Source organism: Dermacentor andersoni, chromosome 2, assembly GCF_023375885.2.
Source record: "Dermacentor andersoni chromosome 2, qqDerAnde1_hic_scaffold, whole genome shotgun sequence".
In the NCBI taxonomy this organism is placed as follows: Eukaryota; Metazoa; Arthropoda; class Arachnida; order Ixodida; family Ixodidae; genus Dermacentor; species Dermacentor andersoni.
Genome location: NC_092815.1, coordinates 58858301 through 58872231, shown reverse-complemented (window position 1 = coordinate 58872231; position 13931 = coordinate 58858301). Strand labels below are relative to the sequence as shown.

Genomic DNA, 13931 nt, shown 5'->3' with positions numbered 1-13931 from the left:
CTACGGCAAAAAACCTTAGTGTGCTAACATCGCGGGAGATACATTACCACAGTGATGCTTTGTTTTCGGTTGCCGGTATAGTGCACGCAGCTCTGCATGGGCACTTCGTGACTATGACTTCCTGGAGCAAAAATAAAAAAAAAATTATGGGGTTTTACGTGCCAAAACCACTTTCTGATTATGAGGCACGCCGTAGTGGAGGACTCCGGAAATTTCGACCACCTGGGGTTCTTTAACGTGCACACAAATCTAACTACACGGGTGTTTTCGCATTTCGTCCCCATCGAAATGCGGCCGCCGTGGCCGGGATTCGATCCCGCAACCTCCTGCTCAGCAGCCCAACACCATAGCCACTGAGCAAGCACGGCGGGTCGAGCAAAAATGGTTGAAGACGTGTTGTCGACTTATTACTTCACTGAGCGTCCTACGTTTAATGAAACATTATTCCCTGTGCATGCATTTTCAGTCAATATGCAATCCAAAGCCGTCTACCGGGCTTTTCGCTATGCCGGTGGTAACTTGCTTCGTATGTGAAACAACCCGTAGCTTGGTTGAAAACGTCAAAACATTGATCTTGCTGCTCCTTCTAGGTTGTAGTTTTTTAAAGCTGGGGAGCAAGTGACCCCTTAGGCGGTAGTTGTCGTGTTTAGATTGAACCAAACCATTCGAGTGGTCGAGCCCATTTGGCCAAGCATTTCTCCTATTGGAGTGATTGGAATAGTGTCGCACTTCTGAGTTCGTACACTTCTCGCATTGCTTCTTGAAATAAGCGCGCATTTCTGCCACTCGTTTTTTTACGCGGCATCGCACCTACACAGGGCAAAAACGTTTCTGCCTGTTTGGGCTACCTGTACAGTGACGGACGCAGAGACTCCGACTATGATGACATGTAAGTGCTCGCAAGTAAAGTTAACACCTTCCTTGTTACTTAATGGATACGATCTGTCATGAGTTGAACTGTATTATTAGAGTAATAAGAGTAGAAGGTGGCCTGGATTATCGAAATTTTAACGCGAAAGAGCGAGGTGGTCTCTCTTTTCGTACGTGACCTTCTGGCGCAACTATACTGAACCGTCTAGTTTGATGAAAGTGCTAGAAACGCAAGGGATTCTAGTGATTATACTGAATATACTTGGCGCACGAAAAGAAAAAAAGAAAGTTGGAGCCTCAAGCAATAGGCTTTCAGTGTATTGAGATATCGTGCGCAACCAACAGATCATATGACCTTCCTTGTTACTTAACGTTTACGAGCTGTCATGATTTGAACTGTCTTATTAGAGTAATAAGAGTAGAAGGTGGCCTGGGTTATCGAAATTTGGACGGCACTGAGGGGAGGCGGCTGAGTAGTAGTGCTAGTATCAAGCGTGGCTGACAACATGTAAGCATGAGAAAGGTAAGAAATAGTGTGCAAATTGCTTATCGCTAGACGTTATTTATTGTAAAAAGAAAGTTCTGCAAACATGGCGAACGCAGGAATGCACCTCTTGTTTCACCTAGCGAAGAAGGGAATTCGTATTACTTACTACGAGTACTTGATTGAGTTAGCTGTGACTAACTTGCGCATGCTTGTACGCTATGCATTCTTTGTGGTTTTGAATCTCTGTTCTCACAAGCTATCCATAAATTGCATTTTCACTATCTTTTACAATGCGAGTTGTGTGCGTAGACCTGGATATTCTTCCTACGCACGTAAATTTTGACCACGAAATACGCCCGCAGGCGAATTTTGCGAGCAAGCTCTCGAGTATGCCCGGTTGCGTTGAAAGTTATAGCTTTCAGGCAGAAGTCTTCTACTGGCAATGCTTTATTTGCTTATTTGGCTGTGTTGCCATTTAAGTGGCATGGATGGTCGATGCCTTTGCGGAGGCAGCCTGTAACGTGGGACATAGTTGCTACTTTGGGGTTGATGACAAATTGAAGAAGGGGTTTTCGACTTGTGCTCGCACTCGTTCACAAAATGGTGCAGATGCACGAAATGTGACTTTTCTGGTCAAATTCAACAACTGGGGTTTTTGTGTACGCCTCTGGCGTCTAGGAAAGGACATCCGCGCAATAGTGCTTGCCTCCGAGCGTGCGCCGCCAGGTGTGTGTAAAACACCGCTATTCCTGTTTACAACTTTGCCACGTACGCTGCCACTGCTGCTCTTGATGAATGCCGGTAAAGAAAGGACGTATAAGGTACACGTGCTAATAAGTGGCCCGCTTCATTTCTAGCCACTGGCGCAGCGGAGCATCAGCAGAATGATGTATTTCCACTGGCATGCAGTATATTTCAAAACTCAAGATGCAATATATTGCAAAAGATAGCGGCTCAGCAAAACTCAGTCTTCCAAAATTCACAGCACTTGTCATCTGGTTTTATTTTGATTTGATTTCTCTATGGAACCATGACTGCCTCGCTAGGATCTACTGTAGTTTATCCAGATTTATGAAAACTGTATTTTTAAGTCCACGTTGAGAAATGCGTGAGTCGTGACTAAGCAACAACTGTGTACCACAAAGAATGCAAGCATTCGCACAAAACTAATAATAGAATTAAAGTCTGTGTAAGTAGCTAAATGTATTAAATAAACACACTACTACAAGAGTGTTTATTGGTAAGACAAACCAGAGCGAAGACCTGATGCTGTATGCGATCGAGATTCGCTGTAACATGCTCGCTGCGTAATGTGTTCAAATTAGTTATGTATCATGGCGCTCAACGCATTTGGTGTTACAGAGTTGATTGCTTGCTTCAAATAAACATGCGTTCATATGCACACGGCAGAAATATAAGAGAGGCAAAATTAACCAGACAATATTATACAAACGAGCAATTTTTTTTTTATTATCGATAAACATATCTGAGGATTAACCTTCGAGGCAATAAAAAATGAAACAACCAAAATAGATAATTAAGTTTAATCGAAAGTATTCATGCAGCAGGGATTTCTTCAAGTAATAAATAATATGAAAAATTGTGCGAAAAGTTCTACTCTACTATTTGTACAAAGCAACATGTCCAAACAAGCTCAGGAGCACATTTCACAAGAATACAGAAGAACAAAACAATTAGAGGCAATAAATGAAAACTAGATGCAAGAGCTGTTTATGAGGAGGAAAAGATGATGTTGTGAGTTGTGTAGTACATTGAAATGTTTCCTTTTCCACGAATAGCCAACACTGGGCAAGAACGGAGCAAGTCAAGCACTGCACGCACAAGCTTTATAATTTTCTAACTTATGACTTATCGATTGCTGCTCAGTTTTACTTATTAGTGCGAGCTGCTCCGTTCACCAGGTTGCCGACTCGTTTGACAACAGTGTTGTGAGACGTGAAACACGCAAACATGCGACATCGATACGCGACGAACAAACATCGTTGAGTCGCTCACCTTAGAAGTAGGGGCACGGTTGGAACGAACGGAACACCACAGTGTTTCACCGGCAAGATAAAATTGCGAACGACAAATACTTACCTGGTGCGTAATAACAGCAATCAGGATTGATGGTGCTTGCGTGTGGAATGTCAGCGCATGCAGGCTCAGGCGCATGCAGGGTCGCATAGTAAAACAGGCATTGCATTCCAGTCTCTCAAAGCACGAACACTGTATGTATCGTGTGCTGTTTGAACCTCACGAGTCCCCGCAAGTCAACTCGACAAGAAGTGGACGTCAGTGATCTCTGACATGTCAATGACTCGGGATGTAGACATGGGTGTGGTTTAAATGTGGAGCGCAAATTTGTCCCTGAGGAGCTGTCTTCGGGGCCACGTGTTCAGTGTGTTCTAACAATGTGAACACTACATTGACTGTTTATATTTTACAAATAGCCAACACATTCGTTGTGAGTGTTTCTGACCATGCTTCGCAGGCATATGTACATGTGAAGCACGCTCACTTGAGCCAACTGTTCGCAGCCATACATTGTATTTAACATATCAGTGAAGCAGTCAACGCGCACATACTAATCGATGCATTATCAGCAGCATTGTGCCTACCATAAAATAAAGTTGACTTTTGCAAGGGCTCAGTGTCGGTGGCAAAGTACTAAGTGCGGATGCATTGCAGACGAGCACTAAATGTGCGTCGGTAACAGACACAACCTACTGTATTACTTGGGCATGTGTCCTCTAACGTGCACTCTACGTCGCACTGGGCATCAAGGAAGTGGTGTTTGGTGGTGTATGAACATTTAGTACAAAAGCAGCGCGAGTCAAACGGAAACGGTTAGAAGAGTAAGAACGAGATAAGAAAACGTCCAGAAACGCGTTGGTTTAGCACATATTTAACAAGCTTTCATTGTTGCAGCCACGCTTAGCAAAATGTTTTGGCAGCTCCCAAAAAGAGGCGCTGTGGTCGCCATCCACAACACATAGCTCGTAGAGAAACAGCCATAAGCTGAAAAGCACGTGAAAAAGGAAACCACCGAGCAGCATAAAGGCATGTGCCAATCACAATAAGCGTACTGAAGCAACTTGCAAAGCTTTTTCTCCTCTCTTATTTGGATGTAAATCGCGATAAAGAATATACGCGTTGTATACACTATGGTGGCGTTACCGTTGCTTCCTACGCTTTCGTGGAAGCGCAAATAATAAAGCGATATGTATCAGCAAGCATTTTGTAACACTGCACAGTTTGATACTTAAGTGTGTTTTATCGTAGAAGTTGAAACAAGATATGCATAATCACATTAAGGAAAGAAAATTACTGCTGAAAGTCGGCACGTCGTGCCTGTGTGACAATAGACGTTCTCTGCCTTTACTATACGTGCTTTTGTCCTAGAATAGACATCTCGACTACTGGTGGATTAATTTCACGTTGAATACAATTTGACAAAAACTGTTCGTACTTTCTGGTTTGTAAACTGATGTCTGCTGTAGAGTACTTAAGTGTAAACCGAATGGTGCTTGCTCACGGTTGTTAGGATGGCTTAGCTGCCTGCGCTGCCGCTTAGTTACGCTAACTAAAAATAATGAATGAAATAAAGCAACAGAACTTGTTTAGTGATTTGAATTAGCCGTACAGTAGGAAGGTAGGCGTTGGAAACAGTGCACAAGAAATTACGATGTGGCTGCTGTACTTAGCGCCACTACTCTTATGCGCAGCCACTACCCCTTCGACACCACCCGATTCCAATGGTGAAACATTGCGTTAGGAGCATCGTTTAAGTCGCAAAAGCATTTCTTGATCATGACAGAGACATGGTGAATATGTGATCATATTAATTACAGCGTGGCACTACATTTTTTGCTATTTATTTTTACGCTATGTTAAATATTGTACCATGGCGGGCTTGCTGGTCATCAATTACTGACGGCAAACGTTTAATTTGGATATTAGTACTTCTGGGTGTCACCCAAAGAGCTGTAGGTGTTTGCTTATTGTTTGGAAAAAGAAAAAAAAACACTCCAGCAAAATAAAGAAGGCGGAAGTTTTCGTTTTAACAGCACCATTGCCTCGTTTTGTAAATAACTTTATGGATATCTGACCAGTTTGATGCAAGCCGTCGCTTTGTGATACTGGTCGCCTTACTGAGAATTCTCATCACAGTAAAGGTAGCTTTCTTGTTGTTGATCAGTAATTGTACCCTATAACTAACCTTTCCTGCTAGCGAGCTGGTTTCTTAACTTTGTTCTTGATGCGTTATCATCAGTATCAATATAAAGTGTGATTTAGCTGACCCGTCGTACAAGGTCGCGTCGTATTCGATTGGCAAATTAACCGTAAAAATTATGACGAACCAGCAACAGTGCAAGCCTCGTAACTTTATCGTAAGCTAGCGCTTTTTGCACGAGTACGACCATCAACTCATGTGCAATATTGTACAAGGTGACACATTTGCAAAGGTAGAAACGTTTAGAGACATGCAGGAGCTGCCGCATTTCATCAATTGTAGCACCAGACCGTGACGCCTCACCCCTTTAAGTTTAGCGATAACCAGTAATTTGCTCTTGTTATCAATATATTTCGACCAAATTTTAGAAACTAGCGAGTAATTTAGTCTCTCTCGGCCTTTCTCAAGAGATGCCCCTTTCCGTGCTATCAGTTAGTCGAAGCGAAGCTCTTGGCGCAGTGCTTCAGCATTGTGACCAGCATGAGCGCGGCGACGACAACGCCTATGTAATAAATGCAGGTGCGCACGGGCCTACACACAGACACGCACAAAACCAGACATGGTGACGACAACGACCACCGAGCATGTCAAGCCCACACGGTGCGTTCTACTCACCCTCATGCCCTGGAACCGGGACAGAGCCCGGAGTGGTCGCAGGGCTCTGAGCGTCCGCATCGTCTTGAAGGCTTGGATGCGGCCCGCCCCCAGCGCTGACGCGATTAGATTGACCACTGACACCTGGCGAAAGGAACAGTCCGCGGCAGCTGTTGGTCGAAGCGTGCGGCACGCGCGACAGTGCGCGCCTGCTGCTCTGCGCTGGTGGCTTTGGTTCGGAGGGGGGTCACTTACCTGGGGGACATTTGGAATGGGGGGGACGGGGAGAGGACGGACGGGCGGATTGGGGGGATCGCACTGGGATGCTACTCCCGTGGACCGGAGGGCAATACGAGCTCGTCACGCTTGTAAACCACGTCCGCGAAATGTTCGACACACTAAGTGAGCCTGGCATTTCGCTTCGTATGACCTCAGAATTTTTTCGTATTGCGAACGAGACTGGGTTGGTATCAGCTGTATCGAAATGCCAGATCATGGTGTACTTTCGTGTTACTGTGGCACTGTTCGAGAGTTTACGGCGACGTGCTACGCTGAAAGTGGGATAACGTTTTTTCGCAGATTCAAGTAATGCACAACAGAAGGTCCTTCCACTGGCGTTATGCCTTCTTTTTTTTTCAAATTTCATGGTTTTTGCTCCGAACTAAGTGACGAAAGTAGGAATCTTGTGAACATTCTCTTCACAAGTGTAAAGTCTGCGCATCGCATCGCTGTTGATTCGTCCAAGTGTCCCTTGTTTCTTGTACAACGTCCACGTATAGCAAGGACAACGGACAACATAGACACAAGACATATGCGTCGCCGCTAGTTCTCGCCAACCTCCCTCATTGTTTACTGTCTGCAAGTGTACCGCCTAGAACTTTTCGGTGAGAACTGGACACTAAGAACCCTTTTTAAAGGATCTCCATTGTTTCTACTCTTCCTGACATTGCCAATTTAGCGCATGGAATGCTGTTTTCGTAATCGGACTACTGTAAGGTCCCTAACGTATTGTCTAGAACTAGGAGTCTACAGATCAATCAAACACACCAGCTTTAACCCATGCCTGTTCGCTTTGCTACGTGAAAGTATTGGTACCTAATTTTGTCTAATGGCTAGTACTCGTTGAAATTTCACATAAAGAGATGTGTACAGTGGATTTTATTGGTTTTGTACCCTCTCTTTTGGAGGGTTCGTTTTAGATAAACATTGTAAGTTATTGACATGTAAACATAAGGACTCGATCGTTGCAAAATTTTCAAAGTAAGTACGCTTCCCTTAGTTCGTAAAATAAACCTCTTGTTAACACTGATATCTCAGCTGCCAACTAATTTGTAATGCTGGTCATCATGTCATTTATAATGCTTTTCAAGTGCCTGGCATCCGCTGACAGCGACGTTCACCCTACAACCTTTACACTAATCATATTGAAACGTGGTCCTTACTGTAAATCATGGCAAAGTGTGTCTTCTATCATTGGCTATTACTGCTGTAAAAGCTACTGCCGCAGTAGGAACCAACAGCTGAGGAAGGCTGGTGAGAGCAGTTGCGACCAGAAGCCATTCGTGGCGCATGCCTCACACGAGACTAGGACAGCACCACAGACGGACAGCAGACACGACACACACGCGCGCGCGTGCGCACGCCGCAGGTGAGTGCGAGGCAAACAATGCTTTTTTTTTTTTAGCGAGTGAAATGATCCGCTGCGCCGCGCTCTGCCCACAGTGCTTGCCATATGTGCCGCGTTGTTTGAACGCTGGAAGCACGAGACCTAGATGTCTCCAGTTTTACTGATAGCTTGAGACTGATCATAATTCGGCAGTATTTTGCCCTATAATTGCTCTATAATGATCATGTCATGCGCCGGATGCTAAAGAGACGCAGGATTTCGTTTTGCTGAGCTCGTGAAGAGTTTTAGGTCGCTGAAACACACATGGTTATCATAAAGCGCGTTATTAGACGCCTTGTTTGCCAGTAATTTACGGCTTGGCATACTTCAAATTTTGTTCACTGTCAGTAGTTCAAATGGGTTAAGGCGAAAAGTGCTGCGCAGTCGAGCTCTTCTCGATGACAAGAACACAGTTTGGCCTCGAACGAACTTGACGCACGCGACGTAGCTGCACCCGGAGGCGCCATCTGTCTGGCTGGCAAGCGCAGCGGGCAGGTGCCCGTACACAGGATCTTGATGTACGCTTCACAACGCCTGCCGTAGCAGACCTTGAGAGATGAATGAAGTATGTGTGTGGTATGTGTGTGTGCATGTGGGTGCTCCCTAATCTGGGTGGTTGGTGTGTGGCTACTTACGCGCATTCCCTCCAGGCGGGACATCGCCCTCAGAGGTCTGAGCGCTCGTAGGGTGCGCATGGTTTTAAAGGCGGGGATTCGTCCGTAGCCCATCATGGCTACGGCCATGTTAAAGAAGGACACCTGGGACGGAGGCAGGTTGGTGTGGTTGTTGGGTGGAAAGGGCAAGGAAGAACCGAGGCCGAACGACGAGGCCTCGGGGAAAGAGAAAGCGAAAACAACGAGGCGGCACTGCACAGAAGGCTGCAGCACAAAGGTAGTGAGAACAGAATACGAACGACATGGCAGTGGCTCGAGCATACGCTGGCTCTTTAGTGAAATCTCGCCCGTATAAATGGGTCCAGTTTGCCGCAGGGTCCGTTGTAACTTCCTTTTTTAAAGAAATCGGGGGCCGCTGAGTGCTGACTGACAGACTGAGTGAAAAATACTGACTGATTGACTGACTGTCTGACTGACTTGTGCGTGAATAGAACTCTGCTCCTCAATCTCCACAGCACTGAAGAGCTGGAAGCGTCACAGAAATTTACAAATCTACGTAGTATTAGCTCTAATGGCGTGTTAGCAAAGCATACTGGCTGCACATGTAGATTGCTGTAATACCAGCAGAGTAACCATCGTTTTTTATCAGGTTATTTCTTACGTTTGCGTACTAAAGCTTTGGAATATTTCACAGTGGTGATAGCCAGATTCATCTCCTTTTTTTACGCCAATAAACGATCCTTCTTATATTACATTATACCATTAAAGGTCACAATGCCTTAAATTTAGTTACTCGTTTTTCTGTGATGCGCAGATTTGTGAGCTGCACAAATATTTTACTCTATTCTAGCTTCTTGCGGTTCATTCGTATCAAAGTGCGGCCAACAGCGCACAAGGCGAGTGCGTGTTTGTTACTGGTGGACACTGAGATAGGGCGCGTTTGTATTCATTCTCATTTCCTTTGTGTACATTTACGCGACACGGGCGTTGAGAGAGCGATCAAGAAAGCGACCTTTGGTCGTAAGTTTGATTACAGTCGAATCGATAATGTGAACTTCAGAGCTGGAACCTCTTTTCAGGGGATTATATTTCTATATTATTGATATTTGCGTAATATATTTTGCGGACACAGTTGGGGTAGTGCCACCAGGTCGCCTCTTCATAGCCCTGTCATCAACACAGGTCAAATGCATACACATAATTTATAAACAGATTACAGTTCTCTCTTATGCACGTATCAATGTTAGGTTAGCTGCTATTTCGAGGAGCCGTTCTTGTTAAGAACGTTATGGTTTACCGCGTGCATTTGTCGAAGTCACTGATGGCAGAGCGACAGAACCCCAGATGCACAAAGCTGTTCGCAAGCAGAGACGGTCGGCCCGTCAAACAGGATATCTAACGACATGAATGACTGAGGCTCCTAATTATGACAGAGGCATCCTACATGCGAAAAATCTATGTTTGGCCCCTGTGTAGGTCACCCACATTCGATTTAACTGCACATTTCGGCAAAGTTAAGTTAAAGTAGGTCCATAAGCGTTAAGTTTGAATGAACTGTGCTTTCTAAAAAAATTCAAATGTCAGGCTGCAGGATTGCGCCCAGAGTAATTCCATGGTCTGAGAATTTCAGTAGTTCTTAGCGGCTGCTAAGGGTCTGGTGGCGATGCTCACATGTCACTTTTGAGCTTGTAGTAGTATCACACACATGGTGAACCAACCGGCAAAGTCAAAAAGAAAGTTCTGCATTTGAATCGTACCCTTTATGTTTTATACTCTCCTTGCAGCCTTGTTACGTAGTTTATTATCTGAGTAATCTGCTTGATTGGATGCTTGCACGGGCTACATTGCATTTGAAGAGCCACAGATAAGAAATACTTTTTCTTTCTTTATAAGTATACAGGATGTCCCAGCTACCTTTAGCCACAGTTTAAAAATATGCCGATGCACTCTAAGACAACGTGACCAAATGCATGGGGATGACTATTTTATGGAGTAAGTCACACTGTATTCTTTGATTCTGCTTAATTCCTAATTAGTCAAGATTAATTAATGGACTTCTGAAGCAACAAAGCTAGGCAAGAAATTCCGATGAGAAAGTTGTCGAGCGGTTTGCAAAACGTTCGATTAAACAGTTCCTAACTTTCAATCTCCTGAGTATTAGTTTTATTCCCTCTTACTGCAGATACCCGCGAAATACAAAGCAATACCACGTGACATGCCCGCTTGCACGCCGTGATTGCAGTGCTCTCGAACGTTCCGCGTTCAACTGAACATAGCATTTAGCCGGGTGTGCTGCCGCGTAAAAGCGACATGACAACCGTTATCGCATCGCAGCGCAAGCGATGACGGTTGCTGGTGTCAATCGCACAGTCAACGCCTGCTTCGCTGCCCTGTCGCGCCAGCAGAACCTGCTAAATGCTATTTTCGTTTGGATTCCTGATATATAAGGATATAGCGGGCAGCATTGACGAATTCTACATTCTCAATGGGAGGGTTGCAGTACTCGTCCTGCACCAACAGGCACACGTTGGAATCATTTGGCGCAGTACAGAGGAAATTAGAGATCGCAGGGAGAGGCCTTTGTCCTGTAGCGGACATGAAGACAGGATGATGATGATGCTGCTGATGATGACGACGACGACGACGACGACGCGATGGTGATGATGAGCAGTAGTCGTAATAAAGCTGAGTATGAGGTATAGAATAAAGCTAGTAGAAGCCTACGCTGAGGTTGCAGTGGTGGCGTAGAGGTAGAGCATCCGCCTCGCGTGCAAAAGGACCGTGGCTCAAATCCCCGTGGTGGGCAATTTTCCACCGGATTAAAAAGAAAGAATCCGCGTGTTGATAAAATTGCCTAAACAGGCCTGGAGTGTGGCCTGATCCCGGTGACCAGAACCGGCAACGCACTCATTCACCAGAGCAGGATTGGCGACCCTGGTGCAATACTTGGCCACAACCTCCTGTATGAATACGACAATCAAACTCCGGCCCTCAGTCCTCAGGGGCTGCGAAGCCAACTGACCACGGCGGCGGTCAGACAGGCCGCCAATGGAATCTGAACCTGACAACGTTTAACGCTAGAACGTTATCTAGCGATGCGAGCTTAGCAGTGCTATTGGAGGAATTAGCGGACATTAAATGGGATATAATAGGGCTCACTGAGGCTAGGAGGACAAATTAAGCATATACAGTGCTAAAAAGCGGGCACGTCCTGTGCTACCGGGGCTTAGCGGAGAGATGAGAACTAGGAGTCGGATTCCTGATTAATAAGGATTATAGCTGGTAACATACAGGAACTCTATAGCATTAACGAGAGGGTGGCAGGTCTTGTTGTGAAACTTAATAAGAGGTATAAATTGAAGGTCGTACAGGTCTACGCGCCTATATCCGGTCATGATGTCGAGGAAGTCGAAAGCTTCTATGAAGACGTGGAATCGGTGATGGGTAAAGTCAAAAGAAAATACACTATACTTATGGGCGACATTAATGCCAGGGTAGGGAAGAAGCAGGCTCGAGACAAGTCAGTGGGGAAATATGGCATAGGCGCTAGGAATAGCAAGGGAGAACTATTTGTAGAATCTGCAGAACGTAATAATTTGCGGATAATGAATACCTTCTTCCGCAAGCGGGATAACCGAAAGTGGAAATGGAGGAGTCTGAAAGGCGAGACTAGAAATGAAATAGACTTCATACTCTGCGCTAACCCTGGCATCATACAATATGTGGACGGGCTCGGCAAGGTGCGCTGCAGTGAGCATAGGATGGTAAGAACTCGAATTAGCCTTGACTTGAGGAGGGAACGGAAGAAACTGGGACATAAGATGCCAATCAATGAGTTAGCGGTAAGAGGGAAAATAGAGGAGTTCCGTATCAAGCTACAGAACAGGTACTTGGCTGTAACTCAGGAAGAGGGCCTTAGTGTTGAAGCAATGAACGACAATCTTATGGGCATCATTAAAGAGTGTGCAATAAACGTCGGTGGTAACTTCGTTAGACAGGATACCGGTAAGCTATCGCAGGACACGAAAGATCGCATTAAGAAACGCCAATATATGAAAGCCTCTAACCCTACAGCTAGAACAGAACTGGCAGAACTTTCAAAGTTTATCAACAAGCTTAAGATAGCTGACATAAGGAAGTATGGATAGAATTGAGCATGCTCTCAGGAACGGAGGAAGCCTAAAAGAAATGAAAAAGAAACTAGGAATAGGCAAGAATCAGATGTATGTGTTGAGAGACAAAGCCGGGAATATCATTACTTATATGGATAAGATAGTTCAAGTGGCTGGTAGTTCTATAGAGATTTATACAGTACCAGTGGCGCCCACGATCATAATGGAAGAGGGAATAGTCTAGAGGAATTTGACATCCCACAAGTAGCGCTGGAAGAAATAAAGAAATCCTTGGGAGCTATGCAAAGGGGGAAGGCAGCTGGGGGAGGATCAGGTAACAGCAGACTTGTTGAAGGATGGTGGGCAGATTGTTCTGGAAAAACTAGCCAACCTGTATACGCTATGCCTCATGACCTCGAGCGTACCGGAATCTTGGAAGAACGCTAACATAATCCTAATCCATAAGAAAGGGGACGCCAAAGACTTGAAAAGTTATAGACCGATCAGCTTACTGCCCGTTGCCTACAAAGTATTTACTAAGGTAATTGCAAATAGAATCAGGAACACCTTAGACTTCCGTCAACCAAAGGACCAGGCAGGATTCCGTAAAGGCTACTCAACAATAGACCATATTCACACTATCAATCAGGTGATAGAGAAATGTGCGGAATATAACCAACCCCAATATATAGCTTTCATTGATTACGAGAAAGCGTTTGATTCAGTCGAAAACTCAGCATTCATGGAAGCATTACGGAACCAGGGAGTAGATGAGCCGTATGTAAAGATACTGAAAGATATCTATAGCGGCTCCACAGCCACCGTACTCCTCCATAAAGAAAGCAACAAAATCCCAATAAAGAAAGGCGTCAAGCAGGGAGATACGATCTCTCCTATGCTATTCACAGCGTGTTTACAGGAGGTATTCAGAGACCTGGATTGGAAAGAATTGGAGATAAGAGTTAATGGAGAATACCTTAGTAACTTGCGATTCGCTGATGATATTGCCTTGCTTAGTAACTCAGGGGACCAATTGCAATGTATGCTCACTGAACTGGAGAGGCAAAGCAGAAGGGTAGGTCTAAAAATTAATCTGCAGAAAACTAAAGTAATGTTTAACAGTCTCGGAAGAGAACAGCAGTTTTCGATAGGTAGCGAGGAACTGGAAGTGGTAAGGGAATGCATCTACTTAGGGCAGGTAGTGACCGCGGATCCGGATCATGAGACTGAAATAATCAGAAGAATAAGAGTGGGCTGGAGTGAGTTTGGCAGGCATTCTCAGATCATGAACAGCAGGTTGCCATCATCTCTCAAGAGAAAAGTGTATAACAGCTGTGTCTTACCAGTGCTC

General features: G+C 45.0%; 1 protein-coding gene across 4 annotated transcripts in view; it reads right to left on the bottom strand.

Moving 5' to 3' along the window:
* para (sodium voltage-gated channel paralytic) overlaps positions 1 to 13931 on the bottom strand; it is a 231669-nt gene that overhangs the window by 12846 nt on the left and 204892 nt on the right. For 2 of the 4 annotated variants that reach the window (XM_072286410.1, XM_072286412.1), the window contains exon 24: positions 8490 to 8612. In XM_072286410.1, coding sequence (XP_072142511.1) covers positions 8490 to 8612 — 123 coding nt within the window. Of the gene's footprint in view, positions 1 to 6209; positions 6333 to 8489; positions 8613 to 13931 lie in introns of all 4 variants that reach the window. The other 2 variants (XM_055077118.2, XM_072286411.1) reach the window with 1 other exon arrangement.